This window comes from Hippichthys cyanospilos, chromosome 16 (genome assembly GCF_059441005.1).
Source record: "Hippichthys cyanospilos isolate Australia breed blue-spotted pipefish chromosome 16, RoL_Hcya_1.0, whole genome shotgun sequence".
NCBI lineage: Eukaryota > Metazoa > Chordata > Actinopteri > Syngnathiformes > Syngnathidae > Hippichthys > Hippichthys cyanospilos.
This window is the reverse complement of record NC_142384.1, coordinates 13,873,498-13,890,280: the sequence shown is the minus strand read 5'-3', so window position 1 is coordinate 13,890,280 and position 16,783 is coordinate 13,873,498. Positions and strand designations below refer to the sequence as shown.

General features: G+C 40.0%; 2 protein-coding genes and 1 long non-coding RNA gene across 3 annotated transcripts; 1 reads left to right on the top strand and 2 right to left on the bottom strand.

Annotated features, from left to right (window-relative positions):
• Positions 1-873: 873 nt before the first annotated feature.
• desi1a (desumoylating isopeptidase 1a) lies at positions 874-3,626 on the bottom strand. The gene is made up of 6 exons (XM_088438089.1): positions 3,463-3,626; positions 3,126-3,147; positions 2,819-2,888; positions 2,453-2,562; positions 1,802-1,924; positions 874-1,218 (listed from the first exon to the last, which is right to left on the bottom strand). The coding sequence occupies exons 1-6, from the start codon at positions 3,551-3,553 to the stop codon at positions 1,128-1,130; spliced, it is 507 nt and encodes a 168-aa protein (XP_088294215.1). The 5' UTR covers positions 3,554-3,626; the 3' UTR covers positions 874-1,127.
• A 775-nt stretch (positions 3,627-4,401) lies between these two features.
• Positions 4,402-16,464, top strand: flii (FLII actin remodeling protein). The gene is made up of 31 exons (XM_088436056.1): positions 4,402-4,564; positions 5,267-5,377; positions 6,029-6,100; positions 6,660-6,740; positions 7,392-7,639; positions 7,751-7,854; positions 7,965-8,140; positions 8,423-8,580; positions 8,672-8,756; positions 8,955-9,102; positions 9,186-9,316; positions 9,952-10,059; positions 10,148-10,252; positions 10,337-10,516; positions 10,740-10,822; positions 10,900-10,974; positions 11,102-11,185; positions 11,311-11,482; positions 11,573-11,680; positions 11,863-12,054; positions 12,591-12,689; positions 12,777-12,866; positions 12,943-13,082; positions 13,388-13,583; positions 13,665-13,819; positions 14,086-14,146; positions 14,258-14,386; positions 14,547-14,653; positions 15,232-15,337; positions 15,401-15,466; positions 15,535-16,464. Exons 1-31 carry the CDS (start codon positions 4,502-4,504, stop codon positions 15,667-15,669), a joined length of 3,768 nt encoding a protein of 1,255 aa, XP_088292182.1. The 5' UTR covers positions 4,402-4,501; the 3' UTR covers positions 15,670-16,464.
• On the bottom strand, positions 8,380-12,099 carry LOC148410744 (uncharacterized). The gene is made up of 2 exons (XR_015868085.1): positions 10,305-12,099; positions 8,380-9,271 (listed from the first exon to the last, which is right to left on the bottom strand). It is a non-coding gene; the product is annotated as an uncharacterized LOC148410744 (long non-coding RNA).
• Positions 16,465-16,783: the final 319 nt, after the last annotated feature.

The window sequence follows — 16,783 nt, the reverse complement described above, 5'->3', positions numbered from 1 at the left end:
GTCAGCAGCAGGAGTCTCACAACTGTCTGAATTATGTTGGTGATCTAAATTAGGAAATCAAATATGGTTAAAATTAAATATTAATATGCTCAATGATTGGGCAACCTTATTCAAAAAGCCATTTTGACAAAAAACAACAACCACAAAAAAAACCAGGAGGCCACAAAAAGTTGTGACATCCAAAAGTGAGGATAACACTGCATATATTAAACAATTTAAAAAATGTATTTTAAGTCATCTTATTTGTGTAATTAAATTCAAAAATGCAAACCAAAAATGCTGTCTGTTTAGTCATTATTTTGCTGCATATGGATTGTGGTGAGGGAACATGGAAAGTGTTTTCATGCTTTTGAATGGTATTGACATCTAGCATCTAAAATTTAAAAAAAACAAACATCTCAAATGTTTACTGTAAGGTCACAAGAGCACCATAGTCTTCATTATTTACAAATACATTTAAAACACCGAAAAAGTGTAAATTAAATTTAGATGAAGTTGTTATTTTCCAGTCACCAGAAGGATGAAAGAGCCACGTGCGGCTCTGCAGCCGTGGGTTGCAGACCATTGCACAAATATTGTAAATATGAGAGTTGTCAGAAAAGTCCCAGGACTTGCTTCACCACAGCAAACCGCTAGCTGCTAATAGCTTGAGCATCTGACAGTTCCTGCCTGAGAAGATTGTTGCCATGCTGGAGACACCGCTCACCTGACCCGAAATGGTTTAGTGTGATATTTCTCCTTCTTCCCTATATTTTTTTGTGACACTAGTCCTGGAACTTTCCTGACACACGATGCAGTGCAGTTTCATACCTCTGCAAACTATACGCACAATACAATAATTTTGAATGAATACTTTTCCGACTGACATTAAAGTATTTAGTACAACTCTTGTGTTGGACTTTATTGTGCAGGTGTGATAAACACAAAGTTGACGAAATCTGCTGTTGCCGTTAATTTTTCCTTGTTATCCGAAAACGCATGGCACCAAGTTTTGATATGAAAGTGTCGTAATAACTGCTTAGGCTTGTTGAAAGGGGCAAAAGAAAATCTACGAAAATTCTAACTGTTGACTCCTTTGCTGACTGACTCCAATGGAAGTGAGCCTATGAGTGTGTTGCTCCTTCCGTTTAGGTGTTTCTCCCGCCGTTGATGACGTTGCCACCCGGAGGGGCGATGTGGATGGAGTCCAGAATGGGCCGCAATAGTTGGCCAAATGGTCTGGAAATGAAAACATATTGGATTGCTGCCCTCAACAGAATCCTTGGACTAGTAATGAAGTATGCCATAATCTGAGTATTAATGGCAGCAATAAATGACAAAAATCCATTTTAACAGAGGTGGCAGTAAGTACATTTGAGGTAAGAAAAAAACAACATTCTTTTTTTTAGGTGGGACAAAGTTTTTTGTAAAATGAATAGAAATATGTCATGTAAATTTTACAAAGCACAGAAAGTTGTGTGGCTTAACCATTCACTGAAAGATGATCTTAACCCCCGGGGGAAATTTTTAAACAAATACGGCAAACAAAAACACATTTGGGGGATTTCATCTATGGAATTTGAGATTCAATGTGAGCTATTTTCAGACCATTTTTTGCCCTATTTTTTGACAAACAAACAAACATATATATATATATAACTGGGACTGAATGTTTTGAACATGAAAAGATGTGTAAATATGTCTTTGGGATTGAATGAGTTAAAAAGAGATTTGAAATCTCAATAACACTTCTGATTAAATATAAAATAAATTAAAAAAATTTTAGAAAGTAACGCAGTTGGACAGTTGAGGATAAACTCACGTGGAGAGGACTTCAGACGGGAGGTCAGTGATGTAGGAGGGGATGGGCGTGCCAGTTAGGAACTGTGCAACCTCGTTGGTGAATGTGTTGCAATTGTGCTCAAACAGACGATATTGGTCGCCTCTGGAAAACAAGACGGCAGGTCTTTCAAAGAACTCCAATTGGTCTTTATCGAAATTATTTTTAAATGGATTTCATGGCTATTACACCAGTAGGTAAAAGTTATTTTACTGAAATTATATTTTTAATTAAAAAATATAAGACATATTATTATCATAACACAACAAAACTGAAACAAGTTAAACACACAATTTTTGTAAGTACAGGAATTGAATTCTTGAACAATCAAAAACAGCAGATAAGTATACATTTCGTCATTTTTTAGTCAGGTGAAAGACTGCGCTTAATACACTCCGCGATGCTGAATGCTCTAATCAATTTTCTGACAAGTCGTCAAATAAATGTGTACAACGCTGGTGTACATACTCACAAATACCATTAGATATCAGTGCACAACCAAACAAATAGTTTGAGATGATTTAAACATAAAATTACACCACATCCTTGCATTGAAGGCTTAAGCCTCTCTAAACAATTTGGATATATGTGGAACATATTTATAAATTTTGTGGAAAAGTTAATAAAATATACCTGTAAGTGCTTTCCCCCAAAGATGACAGATATTCCATGAAAATCTCCTCTGAAACTTCCGTATCACCGAGTTCCACAATTGTGTCAGGAGGACCCAGCATCGTTCCGCCCTAGAAAACGAACAAAGAACGTTTTGGCCAGATCTGAAACAAACTTGAACGTATTCAAAAATGATGGTGCATTTTAAGCATTTTTAGTATTTACATGAATTAACTTTTGCGTGTGTCTTTCTAACGCAACACTTTGACAACTGTAACAGCATAATCCGAAAGCACCCGCGGCAATGTTCTGAAACGTACATTAAACTAATCGAAATTGTATATGACAAACAGTAAAAAGTTAAAAAAAAAAAAAAAAAAAACTCACTGGTGGACAGCTGGAAATTCCTTCTCCTCCAAAAAAGAACTCATCCCCATATGCCACAATGGCTGTGTGCCTAGAGAAGAATAAAATGTACTGTACTGCAGTAATATTCCAGAATTGGCTGGGTGAATTAGGCATGGGTTTTATAATTTCTTAGACCACACAATGACGCCCTCAGAAGTTGGTTGGTTGGTTAATACGATGTGCAAAATCTGCTCTGGGGGCTCAGCGACACATTAGCAGTCTAGCAAATTTGAAATGACTAAGCATTTTAAGCAGACGTGTGAATTAATACAATTTGGTTTCATACCAGATCCCGTCCAGTTGCTTTCCTGTTAAAAAGACAGAAAAAGGCATTAGTCTGAAAGTGGTAGCACAAAAATATTGACATCAAACGGCTACTATTTAAATAATAAAAGCCAAGACATTTTTACACTTGTGAATTTTAAGCCCACCCACTCACTTACAGCCTTGGAGGATGCATCGAATGTGGAACATCACTCACACAAACCATTTGACGATTATTATATTTCAAAACGAACAAACAAACAAACAAAAGGCAGTTCAGTAGAAGCAGAAAGCCGACTGTCACTGTGTGATGCTAGTCAGGCCGGCGATAACATCTTTATTTGGTGATCTGTACTCACCCAGCATGATAGGGCTGAGGTTCCGTGCCATTCCCCTTGATAGATCATAAATATATAACTGCACGTTATATCTCGTGGAATTCTTCTCCATCGTGGAATCTGCTGGAAAATGTTCAAGCGGTAGCTGCCTACGATTGAAAGCTTTTGAGTCACAGCTGAATGGGAGGGCCTTTGAATATGATGTCATCGTGTAAAAGAAGCACTTCCGATGTTGGTGCTTTCAAAATTAAACAGATATGTGGATGAAAGGCACAAAGAATATGTGAAACCTGGATTTTTATTTAAAAATACATGCATAAATTTCCGGTTTATTACGTTCCCTGTGAGATGACGTAACAAACAGATGATTTTTCATGCATTTATTATGATTATTAAAATAAAAGTATTCTTCAGTTTCGTTTTAGTGTTGCAAATCAAATCGGAAAATAGCATTTGAAAAGGGCTGTGTGTTGAGTTGAAGGGAACCACAGGGAAGCGCTGTTGGCTTAGATTTACTCGATTTTAAAGCCGAGGGAGGCGGTAGATAACACATAACGCCAAGTTACTCCTTTATAATTTACCAAAGAAGAAGAAGTGTAGTGGGGGTTTTTTTTTATGAAAACTTTATTTGCACAAATGACAAGTTTACATTACAACATTACGCTGAACGTTTTTATATTGCAAACTTATTAAACAAATTCAGAATACACGCTAGTGGGTGTAAAAAGATATTGAATGAAAATAAAGTAAATAAGAGCAAATGTCAAATAAAGTGCAGTGTAATGCCAAATACATATATTAGTTTGCAGTAATGGTGTGTTTTAAAGTTTATTGGTGCTCATACAGAGATAAGAGATATAATCTTTTATACAGACAGAAAACTAAGTTAAATTTGTTTTCTTATACATGGACAGTCATCATAATTAAATATACCAAATCAGGTACGTTTTCGAAATCAGGAGAAGCTGGGATAAATGTGATCAATCGAGTCACCGCAAATGTTTTGAGTTGTACCAAAATAGCTTCGCGACGGCGGAGCAGTTGACATCACTCAGCAGAAATGGCTGCCACCGGAGTGCTTCCCTTCATACGAGGGGTAGATCTCAGTGGAAACGACTTTAAAGTAAGAATTTCAAACCAAATCTATCAGTTGACTATTGTGTTCTCCGTGTTTATCTAATTGAATTTACGGTCCAGGTGATCGGAACATGAAACGATTGAAGACTCAAACACTAGCTTAGCATAATGCTATTAGCTGGGCGTTAGCCAGTTTTCAGACATTTGACATGAGACAGTACAATCAAACGGGTCTTGAACCTCTATGAGCCAAATATAAACACTATGCGGTTCTTAACTTATTTACTTTACTCATTTTTAGGGTTGTTATTATATGGAGAGGGCACGATTGAATTCGCACCTAAATTCAACAACCAATTCGCTCTAGGTAAACTTGGTCAACGGAATTAAGATCAATTAGGAATTAAGAATAACAATGACATCTATTATGTATAAACCAAGTGGTCTGGCAGCACTGACAATTGAATGAGAATTATCTGTCGGTTTACAGTTACAGTATGTAACTACTATGTTATTGATTATAATAACAGCATCACGCTCGATAATAATGTAAAAACATTGGTGAATGTCGCCAATATTCAACTTAAACATAGCTACACATAATGTCTCGTCCTTAAGCATAATTTTAAAATTGAGCTTGTAAATTGATGCCTTTTAGACCAAATTTACGTAGTTGTTGCCAGGTAAACAAACATAACTTTATGCATTCATGTTTAGTAACTATTATAACTATCTTCTGTGTGTTCAGGGAGGATATTTCCCCGAGCATGTCAAATGCATGAGCAGCCTGCGATGGCTCAAATTGAACAGGACAGGACTCTGTTACCTCCCAGAGGAGCTCTCCTCTCTGCAGAAGCTGGTGAGACCTACATTGCTGTTTGGGTTTTAGCATGCTGTTTGTTTAATGCACAGGTTGGATAATCCAAACAAAATATGTTTGTGGTAAAGTATATTATAATGATTATATGAGAAATACTTATAAGTAAATCAGCACTTTTTGCTCTGACATTAGCATGAAGTAAGCTACAATGTGTCATGTCCTATTGTGTAACCGTGTTGCTCTAAACACACTTATTTGGAAATGAACTGGGGGTGCCAACAAGAAAAGGTTCTATCGGTAGACGTCTTTGTATAAATTTCATTTTAGTAACACCTATTTCTGTATAAGTACCCCATATCTCTGATTAGATTAGTGTGGCTTCTAAACTAACTTGTTTGATCTTCCATTTTAGAAGTAAATGAGATTAGCTTGTTTCCACAGTAAGCAGTCACTGGGTTGAGCAACTGCTTGAGGTCACGAACAGCTTTTCTGCGCAACAGTAGTCTTCACACTTTGATCATTTTGACACCTACCTCTCTTTGCAGCTCTGCTTGTCTGTAGTCTGCAACCAAAATATACAGCAGAGTGCAAATTGGATACCTGTTTCAGGAATAAACTTGGTTCAGAAAAGAATTAAAAGATCATTACAAAATAAATGACTGATTTTTGTCATTGTGTTCCTTTCCCCAGGAGCATCTTTCAGTGAGCCACAACAGCTTGACCACCTTACATGGAGAACTCTCCAGTTTGCCAAATTTGAGGGTAAATAACATGTACACACAAGACAATATACAGTGAAAGCTTTGAGCTTTAATTAAATCTGTTGTGGAATAATGGAAACAATTTTGTGTGTAGAAGGAAAAATAGTCACTACCATAACCTTTATTGATTGTATGCAGGCAATAGGTAACATTTTACCATTGAATACCTTTGTAATAACCATTGTATGATTATAATTTGCATTTTTTTTTTAAACTGTCATTCCTCTATAAAGTTTAAATCACAGTACTGTAGATAAGAACAGTGTGTCCATTCTTATGTGCAACAAACGGCGTAATAACTGTGGAGTGGGAAATTATTGCTGACCTTTGGTGACTGGGTTCCGTACATTCGGTTCTTCATTTATTAACACTGTTAACCTATTGCAACGTACTGAGGTGGGTCGATAGCTTTTCCATTAGCAGCTCATCACACATCGTCACACTCCACCTACCATCACAGGGTGTCCTATTTCACAATAAAAGCTAGTGAATGCAAAATAATTTGGAATTTAATTTTGAATCATTTGAAGACAAATTGAGTTGAATTCATTATTTTGCAGGCTGTTGTTGCCCGTGGCAACAACCTTAAAAACACCGGAGTCCCGGATGACATCTTTCAACTTGATGACCTCTCAGTGCTGGTACAATTTTCTTTTAGTCTTTTTCTTTCTTTTTCATATCTAATACCAATGCTGCAGCCTCAAGGATCAGCCAATATGATCTAATTTTTTTTTCCACTTTAATAGTTGGTAATATTAGGTGGGTGTAATTTGCTTGATACTGACCCTGAAAAACATTCCATCTAATATACAACAGCTGCTTACAGTATATGATAAAGACATACAAAATAATATAAATAAAAAATGTCAACCTTGGCGCCAGCTCAACTGTTGAGATTCATGAGATGTATTGTCATAAACATTAAGCTGACTGTTGTAACTTTTACTTAACTAGTAAAATTAAAAAGAAAAATAACAATGAAAGAAAGGAGACTATCTGGATATTTAACATGACATGGTGGGTCTAGGCAATATGGTTGCAAGGGGTATAAGAGTATTTCATATCAATCAATTTTGATAAATATTGAATATGTATTTTTATAATGTTTAAAATAAGGATCCATTAAAAAAAAAAGGCCAGAATTAGGTAAATATATTTTTACCAAATATAACGACTAAATATATCACTGAAGAAGAGTTTAGCCATATTTAGAGTTGTTCACACCCTCAACACGAATTCTAATCTGCAAATCATATACAGTAAATGACTTATTCTATTGTAATAACTCCCAGGACCTGAGCTACAACCAGCTGACAGAGATCCCCCGGGACCTGGAGAACAGCAGGAACATGCTAGTCCTTAACCTGAGCCACAATGGCATCGACTCGATCCCCAACCAGCTGTTCATTAACCTGACAGACCTGCTGTATCTGGATTTAAGTGACAACAAGCTGGACAGCCTGCCACCTCAGATGAGACGCCTGGTTCATTTGCAGACCCTCATCCTGAACAACAACCCGCTGATGCATGCACAATTGCGGTAAGAAGGCTCAATTTCTCTCATTTTGCTCATTTATCATAGATATAAAAAAAAAACAACATGAGAACCTTTTTGTTTGTGTAATTATGCTTCTACCATTCGCGTGAGCAGCCAGCTGCCTGCTATGGTGGCGTTACAAACTCTCCACTTGAGGAACACCCAGAGAACGCAGAGCAATATGCCCACAAGTCTAGAGGGTCTGATGAATTTAGCAGGTATCACACACATGGCTGCACACTATTGTTTTTCAATGGTCACTTAATTTTGAACTAAAAATGTTTGATACCCGAGTTGTCAATCACACTTGGTTTTCTTCTGTCTCCAGATGTCGACCTGTCTTGTAATGACCTGACTCGGGTGCCAGAGTGCCTCTATTCGCTGGGCAGTTTGAAAAGGCTCAACCTGAGCAGTAATCAGATATCGGAACTGTCGCTCTGCATCGATCAGTGGACCCAACTCGAAACACTGAACCTTAGCCGCAACGTGCTCACCTCATTGCCTGTAAGGATTTTTAATTGCATGTTATTTTTGGTTAGTAAGTTTAGTTATTTGTGTGTGTATGTTTTTATATTAAAAATCAACAACAAGGTAAAAACAACTCAATCAGTCCACCTGAAGGGGTTAAGCAAGAGGGCGTGAGGTTGATTTTTTAGAATTAGATCTCTTCAAACGTCTTATTTTGAATAAACACAAAAGATAATCATCCTGTATTATGACTTGATGACATGTAGATTAATCGATGAATTTTGATAGCTTTATTCATAACGCTTTCTCTTCATCTAGTCGGCCATCTGTAAACTGTCCAAATTGAAAAAGCTGTACATGAATTCCAACAAGCTGGACTTTGACGGCGTTCCACCCGGTATGGGAAAATTATCCAATCTCACAGAGTTCATGGCGGCTAACAATAACCTGGAACTCATCCCTGAGGGTCTCTGTAGGTGAGTGCACGAGATTATACAGTACATACAATGCTTTGGGATTGGATTACGCATCACGTTTGCATCATGTGTGCTTTCTTTCGTCATGTAGGTGTGGAAAGTTGAAGAAACTCGTGCTGAATAAAAACCGTCTCGTGACGCTGCCCGAAGCCATCCATTTCTTGACTGATTTAGAGGTAGATAAACCCCCTAAAACAATATTTCAAGTTTGAATCAATAATCTATTTCATGTTACTTACTGTTTGTATTTATTTCATATGCACTAATCAAAACTAAGCTCCCAATTTTATAGTATACCTGCGGTACAACGACAAAGGCATTCGATTCTATTCGGAATTTGACGAACACAAGTTATACATTTTTCATCTTTCCAGATCCTGGATGTGCGTGAGAACCCCAACTTAGTGATGCCTCCGAAGCCAGTGGACAGAGCAGCCGAGTGGTACAACATCGACTTCTCCCTGCAGAACCAGCTGCGGCTAGCGGGAGCTTCGCCCGCCACTGTCGCAGCTGCGGCAGGAGGTGTGTGTGTATAGACGATAACCACCATTTACCTGTTTGAAAAAGGAGCCAATCGTCCCAACACGTTGATTTGTTGTGCGCAGGGGGTACCTCCAAAGATCCCCTGGCAAGGAAGATGAGGCTGAGGAGGAGGAAGGATTGTTCCCAGGATGATCAGGCCAAACAGGTGCTGAAGGGCATGAGCGATGTTGCGCAAGAAAAGAAGAATATGGAGGTGAGACAAATGAAATCAGGAATGATTTTAAAGCTTGACTTTTTTTTTTTCATTGATTTTTTTTTTTGCAAAGCACATTTGTGAATCATTGACTTAGTACCAGGGTCAATTTTATAATTCTGTGGAGGAATCGTTTTGCAAATAAACAATCATAATTTGAATCAGGCATGTTATAGAAGGGAGACATCAAATACTGGTTTAATGCATCAATAGCCTTTTTTGTCTGCGTTTTGAAATGGCCGACTGCATATGAATGCAACATGTGTTTCCTTATGTTAGAAACCAATGTAGATTTGTGAATACTAGGGTGGTTTCTTAGCATCTTTAATCAGTGATTCTTTAACAGCGGTTTTGTTTATGTTGGTAGCTATGTAAAAGATTTAATTCAAGCTATCGCTGTGCAACCATCGCCCAGAGAAAAAAAACCTGAAAATAATTGCCAGTTAACGCTATATCATCGAGGCCAATTTGTTATTTGGTGTGTTTATTTTGAAGTTGGCCAATGGGGCGCGTTGATGGCATTTTATGTTCAAAGTCCAAAATTTACAATGCAAAGAGCAATGTAAAACCACTTATTTCAAGACCAGGCTTTTCAAACATACATTGAAACATTGATTATGATTGTAATTTTGCAGGAAAATGGGGATTTAAAATACGGAGATTTAAAGGTACGGCGCTGGGATCAAAGTCTAGAGAAGCCTCAGTTGGACTACTCCGAGTTCTTTTTGGACGATGCTGGGCAGGTAATGTTCTCTCAAGAAACAACCACAGATTATTTTTCCTCTCTCCGTGTCACAAATGCATTGTAAGCATTTCCTGTCCTCACTCCAGGTGCCAGGCGTGAGCGTGTGGCAGATTGAGAATTTTGTTCCCATGCAAGTGGACGAAACGTTCCATGGCAAGTTTTATGAGGCCGACTGCTACATTGTCCTCAAGGTAACCGGGCTACACGCCGCCCCTGAGTAGTCAATACGCGGTTCAGACTTGCCTTAAAGGACTCGCTCGCTCTTTCGGTCGTAGACGTTCTTGGACGACAACGGAGCATTGAACTGGCAGATCTTCTACTGGATCGGGCAGGAAGCCACGCTTGACAAGAAGGCTGGCTCTGCCATCCACGCTGTCAACCTCAGGAATTTCCTCGGAGCCGAGTGCAGGACGATAAGGGAAGAGATGGGGGACGAGAGCGAAGAGTTTAGCGAAGTATGTCAAAGCGGCCTCCTGAAAAATGCAGACATTTCGACAGTAGCCCTGCTAAAAAAAAAAAAAAAAAAAAAATGTTTTTATTCTGATAGCTACCAATGGCAGTGAAGGAATCGAATCTTTGAAGTTTCAATACAGTAAAGAATGTTTTTGGAGTAGACAGCCTCAAACCTGCTGCCATTTAATCTGCTGCCAAAATGACATTTCTTGTCTCGTGTTGAAGGTGTTTAACAATGAGATCTCCTACATTGAGGGTGGCACTGCCAGTGGATTCTACACAGTGGAGGACACGCATTATCCTGTCAGGTGGGTTATATCTTCAATTTTCCATAAATAATGCGTTGAACCTTTCCTGTGCTCAAACCAAACGTGTGTTTTATCAGGCTATACAGAGTTTACGGCAAGAAAAACATCCAACTGGAGTCTGTACCTGTCAAGTCTTGCTCCCTTGATCCACGGTGACTCCCTTTACTCATTTGCAGTTTCTTTGCATATTTGCTATTTGTCAAGTACTGCTAGTCTATTTGTATCATATTGCGTGCATTTACTTGTACATGGAGGGATGATTTCTAATCTGTTTGCCAGTTATGTGTTCCTGTTGGACACCGGACTGGAAATTTTTATCTGGAGGGGAGCCAACGCCACGCTGAGCGGCACCACAAAGGCCAGGTCAGCGGAGGATAATGGAGTCACTCGCTCACTCAATTTGGCACATTTTTTTAGGGGTTGATGAAGTTCAAATCTGCCTTCGCGATTGATTCAGGCTCGAGTGCCGCTTTGCTTTCTCCTTTCAGGCTATTTGCGGAGAAGATCAATAAAAATGAGCGCAAGGGGAAGGCTGAGATCACAACTCTGAGGCAGAACCAGGAGCCTCCAAATTTCTGGGAGTTACTGGGAGGACAACCAGAGGAGATCAAGAAGCACGTTCCAGATGACTTCTCCGCCATCAGACCCAAGCTGTACAAGGTAAGCCTATCATGAGGATTAGTATGTCAAATCAATCCACACAGTAAAAGTACTGCGAGTTGAGTCGATCGGTGATGTCTTGTCTTTTAGGTGGGTTTGGGTCTTGGCTATCTGGAGCTTCCTCAGATTAACTACAAGCTGTCTGTGGAGCATAAAGACCACAAGATCAAACTGGACACGCTGCCAGAGCTCAGGCTGGTATGTTAATCCAGTCCAGATTAACTCCGAGTCACAACTAATCCAAAATGATTCACACAAAGTCAAAAAGTACTTTTTGGATCCGTTCACTTTTCCTTTCTCAATCAAACGGCCAATTTCCACGTGACCTACTTCCATCCAGCCAACACTCATCGTTCTCCTATTTCCATCGCCTCCCTCAGCTGCAGTCGCTGCTGGACACCAAGTGCGTGTACATCTTGGACTGCTGGTCTGACGTGTTCATCTGGATCGGGAGGAAGTCTCCCCGGCTCGTCCGAGCCGCCGCCTTAAAACTGGGTCAGGAGATCTGCTCCATGCTGCACCGGCCCAAGCACGCATGCGTCACCCGGAACCTGGAGGGCACCGAGTGCCAGGTAACGCTTCCGACGCTCAAAATGACATCACAAATGTAATATTAATCAAAATACGGTAGTTACACGAGTGGGGCTGCTTCAAACACATTATTGTAAATTGTTCAATTTGACTCTCCCTTTACTTCGTTGAAATGTATTGAAAATTTGCATCATATACGTTTTAATACATTTGAGACAACATGCATCTTTGTTATGAAATTCTATCTAAAAGTTAAAAGGGTCATCAGCGTGTTTTATAAGGTTAAATGAAAACTTTTTTTTCAGAAATGTTCAAATTTAACTCTTATAAAAAAAATACAACAATGACAATGTGTAGAGTGTTCACAGGATCAGCAGAATCTCTTTTGACGTCACCTGAAAATGTCAGTTAATAGTCCTGTGACGTTAAGATTTGTCAAAATGGCAAATATTGGTTCATATAAATGACCCTGTTTATAATTGGTCTATCTCTAGTTTGAACCAAATCAAGTGAATAAACCACATGTTAAAGACTGACCCTTTTAAAGTCATCTCCTCTTTTATCATCATCTCTCCAGGTTTTCAAGTCCAAATTCAAGAACTGGGACGATGTGCTGAAGGTGGACTACACCAGAGCTGCAGAGACGGTGCAGCAGAATGACAGCCTCCAGGGCAAGGTCAGTGATAAGACGTGACAAGGCACATTTTTCTTCATTAAGGTGATTGCTTTGGTTGACGAGGCGTCGGTCCGTTTTGTCTGTCAGGTGAAGAAAGACGCAGAGCAGAAAGATCAGATGAAAGCCGACCTCACGGCGCTCTTCCTTCCCAGGCAGCCGCCCATGCCTCTTACTGAGGTCATACACACACACACACACATGCAATCACTAAACAGGCGACCTCCACTGATGTGTTATTCCATGCCGCGCGTAGGCGGAGCAAATGATGGAGGAGTGGAACGAGGACCTGGATGGCATGGAGGGTTTCGTGCTGGAGGGCAAAAAGTTTGCTCGTCTTCCAGAGGAGGAGTTTGGACACTTCTTCACGCAGGATTGCTACGTCTTCCTCTGCAGGTGTGTATACTTGTGTCCCAAAAGCTGGCAACTGTTGTAAACACAAAATCATTCAAAAAAAAAAAAAATGACTGGGGGTAAATGAAGGACACTTCAGGGGTTCAATATCACCAAGAATAGTACGTTTTTCTTTTCAAAATAAGAGCAAATTAATTGAAACATGAAGCATAATATTCCTAAATTGTTATAGTGACATTTGAAGTGAAGCTGAATGCTTGTGCTTGTTAAAAAAGGGTTGAGAATCACTCACTTAGATGATCAGCGTGGACAGACCTTTTGTTTGAAACTTGATCTTGCTTTGGCAGATACTGGGTCCCCGTGGAGTATGACGATGACGAGGAAAAGAAAGAGGGCGAGGACGAGGAGGACAAACAACCTGAGGAAGACTTCCAGTGCGTGGTGTACTTCTGGCAGGGCCGACAAGCCTCCAACATGGGCTGGCTCACCTTCACCTTCTCTCTGCAGAAGAAGTTTGAAAGCCTCTTCCAGGGAAAACTAAAGGTACCATGCAAAGTCCACACGCGAAAAACGACGCCTTCCTAAGAGCGAACGAAGGGATCACTTTCACCGCTCGTCCTTCAGGTGGTGCGTACCACGCAGCAGCAGGAGAACCTCAAGTTCTTATCCCATTTCAAGAGGAAGTTCATCATCCACAAAGGCAAAAGGAAACAGAACACGGACTCAGCCCAGCCTTCTCTTTATCATATCCGCACCAACGGGAGCGCGCTTTGCACCAGGTAATGAGCAACAACGCTGCACGTACTACTATGGCAACATTTCGGGAAAAAAAAAAAAAACATGCAAAGACCTTCTTGACACAAAGCTCCATTGTTTTTCTTGGTGCACCCCCTAGTGGCCAAATGACAGATGGGTAATAAGGTGTAATTGATTATTTGATGGAAAAATTGATATGACAACCCTAATCACAGGTTATGACTGTAACTACAAAAAAAAAAAAAAAACTGCACCCTGTCAACATGAACATGTCGCACCTGCATTTCAGAACCATCCAGATCGGAACGGATTCTAGCAATCTCAACTCGGAGTTCTGCTTCATTCTCAAAGTGGGTGTGGTTTCAGCTTCAAACTCATCCACCTAAGATCCTCTTAACGTCCACTGACACTCTAAAGCGTGTTTTTTTTTTTGTTTTTTTTGGCGTCGGTGCGGCGCGCAGGTCCCTTTTGAGAGCACGGACAACCAGGGGATCGTTTACACCTGGGTGGGCCGAGCCGCCGACCCGGACGAGGCCAAGCTGGCCGAGGACATCATGAACAGCATGTTTGATGACACTTACAGCAAACAGGTAGGAATACCCGGGAAATTGTGGCCCTTTCTTCAAGAACAGATATTCAAAACATTCTTTTCATGATCTTAAAAGGTCATGAGAATTAATTTATCCTCAAAATTGAATGAACTATTTTTTCTTTTTTATGAATACGGCCATATATTTTTTTCTCTCCTAGGTCATCAATGAGGGGGAAGAACCAGAGAATTTCTTCTGGGTCGGCATCGGTGCTCAGAAACCGTACGACGAGGACGCGGACTACATGAAATACGCTCGTCTCTTCAGGTGAGTCCAAGTCGCATGAATCACAATCTCTCAAGTGCCTCTCATTAACGTTAAATTGTTTTCACATGTTCTACTCACAAGACTTAAAACATGCCATCAGTGTCTGATTAGTTAAACTTGATACGCTTTCAAACTTCACTTGTATTTTGGACAACACAATAAATCTGTTCTCAAAAATAAATAACTTAATAGATATTGTTCCACAAAAAAAAAAAAAATAAATCAATATAAATGGTCATACCTGTTCTAAATAAATACATAAATGTATATTTGTCCACAGAAAAATATTAGACTTAAAGTGTCCTCTTTTGGGATTATAGTAGAGATTGTTCACAATAAGAAATCGTAAACTTGACAGGTAACGAGTGGTGGCACATGCTATTTTGGGTCCAAAGTTCTAGTATGGGGGGAATCTGGCTTTTTACAATAAAGAAATTGAATAACCTACTGAACATCAAATTTGTTTTCTGAACTAACATTTCCCCGAAACAATTCAATAAGCCAAGATGAATCTTTTGTGTAAAGGAATCCCATATACAGATAGGACATTGAAACGTCTTCTTCTTTCTTCCTTTCAGGTGTTCCAATGAGAAAGGTTATTTCTCAGTGTCGGAAAAATGCTCCGACTTCTGCCAGGACGACCTGGCCGATGACGATATCATGTTGCTGGACAACGGCCAAGAGGTGGGGATCGCTTGACCGTTAATGGTTTTTGGCCGGAGCTGAACTTTGTCGCGTCACCTCCAGGTCTACATGTGGGTCGGGACTCAGACGAGCCAGGTGGAGATCAAACTCAGTCTCAAAGCCTGTCAGGTAGGTCAAGTCCTTTTGTTTTTGTTTTTTTCTTTGCGCGCCCAACAATCCCTGGCGCATGTTTGCAGGTGTACATCCAGCACATGCGCTCCAAGGAAAACCAGCAACCCAGAAAACTCCGGCTGGTGCGCAAGGGGAACGAGCCGCACTGCTTCACGCGATGCTTCCACGCCTGGGGGGCTTTCAAAACCCCCCCGGCCTAAACACTGCACGCAGCCTCCTCCGCCGCCGCAGGGTGTCCCAAACTTTTTCAGCTTACTAGTCAATTCACGAGAACGTTCATTTGCCAAAAAATTGTGTTGACGGCGCTCTGCTCCATTGAGATGAGCCCCATCCTGGGAAGCGACAGTTTTTTTTCCCTATATCCAACTAATGCGCTGTCTTACAAACAGCGTACGAGGAAATGGACCTCAAGGATATGGAACAAATTTGCAAACGGTTTTCAATAGCAGCAAATTTGCTCACCGCTGAGAATGTTTGGATGAGACACTCGTGCCGTAAATGCTTGGTGCCATTTTGCACAGCTCATCTGAAGCACATCATTTTTTTTTTTTTTGGTTGAGGACTTTCTTGGGTCCTTGCTCTTCGGTGGAATGTTTATTTTCGATATACTTGAGATGACAACCATACACTGATTAACGGTGACACGGCTGCGCTCGTCGCGTAGCCAGCATGCCAGACACGAGTCACGGCGACCCGTCGTCGGTACCGCTTGGCCACCGCGCAAGATTTTACGGGTTTAAAATCTCGGTCTGGGTGTTATTTTCACGGGAGATTAAGTTGTCGTTTTTTCTTTTCCAACATTGAAGTACAAAGTCAGATCATGTGATTGTCCGAGCATGATATTTACAAATCTTTTGTCCTTTGGGGTGACCTGTGTGCCTGTTAAGTGTGAGTCCCACATGCTCATACGAATGTGCACATGCTTCTGATGCCACCCGCAGATGCTTTATTTATGTATTTTATATTATAAAAAAAATAAAATATCACAATTATAACCGCTCTTGTTATTTTCAAGTACTATATTATAACAATGACATTTAATCTACTTTAACCCTTTTGCACACATTTTGCAAACTATACACGTTGCAAGTTTTCCCCTAATTTTGGAAATGCTTTTAAAGGCGTAATAACAAGTTATTTATAAATATTTTTTTCCTTCAGTCACTCAAAGTGTTCAGTGGCATCTGTTCTATCCATACATATGGAGGTTAAATTTATTAACGCCACAAAAAAGTTGAAAATTGGTTGGGTCTGTCTTTGCAGTCTGACATGACAATAACACTTAAAGACATAGGCATTAACTGGTCTCTACCG